Genomic DNA, 2,228 nt, shown 5'->3' with positions numbered 1-2,228 from the left:
ACTGGTTCTGTTTAAGATTCTTGGAACCTTGGTGCTTTCACAGAAGAAATGGCAGACATTTTTGGGTTCCAGTTCTGAACCAACTTTTAGGGTTCTGAACCAATTCATTTGCAGTGGAAACACCACAACTGGTTCAATATTAGGCAGGAAAAAAATAACTGAACCGGTTCAACTCCGGTGGAAAAGGGGCCCCGAGTGTATTCGCTGATCGTGTTGTGTTGTTGTAGTAGCTTCTGTTGTAGCTTATTTTCTTTAATCAAATATGCCATGTCAGAGATTACACACATAGTAAAACTAAACAATGTTTTCATGACAACTTTAAACATAATTGCACAACAGCATATTCATATTATGTCATTATTTGCTCCAAATCAGTTTTAATGTATGGATTGGAAACTCATGAAAGCAGAATTTAGCACCGGAAATGGTGCTAAACAACTAGCTCCACTGTTCAGAGATCCCTTTCACACAAATGTTCACCCATGGGACATCAGAGCAATAACTATCCCCGGAGACAACTGTAATAATGTTTTCAGACAACAAAAGCTAGTTGGAACGCTTGCCACTTGCCCTCTCAAAACTGAAACGCTTTGGAAGCGAACAAATATAACTTTCACAGCCACCCTCTGTTTGTGGTGTTGAGCCAATTAAAAAAAAGCCAAAATTCACCTCTAACCAATTGGTGTGCTGTGCAATATGCAAGTCCTTGAAAAGGGCTTTCAATTTCATACTGTAGCTGCTACTTCCAGTAATTGATTCATCATTTATTTATTTCTGGTGAGAAGCTGGTCATTAGCAATGAATGTCTGGGTCATTTTGTCAACCATAAATGAGCCCAAGTTAGATTTTGATAACTGTGTTTTTGCCCTGAAAAGCACCTAGAATGCATAACTAATGGAATTTCTGTTACAAACAGACACTGATCAAACACACACACACACACACACACACACACACACACACACACACACACACACACACACACACACACACACACACACACACACTCTTGTGGGTTCTACATCTAAGATAGCTTAAGAGTTTTACTTATGCTGGGGATGGTTGTGGGTGGTTCTCATGTTCTGGAATGTCATTATTTACTCCTCTTATCTGTTCCAGAATCCATTACGAGGCGGGTGATGGCCAGACGGAAGGAGGGATCAATGACCAAGGAATCAACAGCATTCTGACACCATTACAATGGAACACTTGAGTGTTCATTTAACTCTGAGAGTTGCACATGGATAGATTTACCCTGGGGATTTTACAATGTACAAGGTTCCATCTGAGTTTATTGAAGGAAGTAGTTTTGAGATGTTTTGCTAAACAAAAATATTACCTTTTGACATTTTGATTTGAACTTCTTCAAGCTCTTACCTAACCAGTTCATAAATCAAACTTCAAGCACATATACAAACGTGATTGTAATGGTAGATTGCTTAGGAAAATATATATAAAACATCACTCCTTACCAATATTTCTGAAGAAATCTTACAATACCAAGGCAGTGGATCACAATTTCCTTCCAGATCTGTCTGATGTACAGCACATGACACCGATTGCTATTCATGGACTCTGTGTTCTGTGCATTAACTTAATTGGTAGCTTTCTGTTATTCTGTTATAGTGTCATAGTGTTATTAATGATCTGCATGCAAACAGCCTATGTCAAACTGGAGAAATGATAATGGCACCTCTCTATGAATGCTTTCACTTCAAAAACCCATGTATTATCTGGGTAGAATTGTGACCTGTTGTGCATTGCTCAGTATTAAAAAAACTAAACAAAAAAACAAAACAAAAATAAATATGTCTGATTACAATATCTAACACAGTGGTTCTCAACTGGAGGGTCATGACCTAAAAGTGGCTCACTACTAGACATCCACATGGGGTCACAGCACAGCTTAGAACATTGTATTTATTCATATATCAACTAGGTTATGGACATTGCATTGCAGATGCATTGCTACGTGTATTAGCACAAGTGCTAGTTTTCAACACCTGTCCACAGGAGAATTTTCTAAAATAGAATAACACTAGGCCTATAGTCTAAAACCCAATCAAGTTACAAAAAAAGGAATATAATGTTTTCACAGTTTGGAAATGGTCAAATTTCCAAACCAGTTGAGATCCACTGATGACAGAAGTGTTCTGTTATCTAAAGGTATTCAATAATAATACATTGTGAGTTTTATCTTCATGCCAATAATGATTTGCCATAAAGTA

The 2,228-nt window shown here is 37.5% G+C and overlaps 1 protein-coding gene across 1 annotated transcript in view; it reads left to right on the top strand.

The window, feature by feature from the left end:
- Positions 1-1,977, top strand: part of LOC306934742 (nck-associated protein 5-like) — a 45,147-nt gene extending 43,170 nt beyond the window's left edge. Inside the window, exon 12 of the mRNA XM_079517491.1 lies at positions 1,120-1,977. Coding sequence (XP_079373617.1) covers positions 1,120-1,121 — 2 coding nt within the window. The 3' untranslated portion in view covers positions 1,122-1,977. The remainder of the gene's footprint in view (positions 1-1,119) is intronic.
- Positions 1,978-2,228: the final 251 nt, after the last annotated feature.

Source organism: Electrona antarctica (genome assembly GCF_951216825.1).
Source record: "Electrona antarctica genome assembly, chromosome: 13".
Lineage (NCBI taxonomy): Eukaryota > Metazoa > Chordata > Actinopteri > Myctophiformes > Myctophidae > Electrona > Electrona antarctica.
Note: the sequence above shows the minus strand (reverse complement) of the source record. Positions and strands in the feature narration are given on the sequence as shown.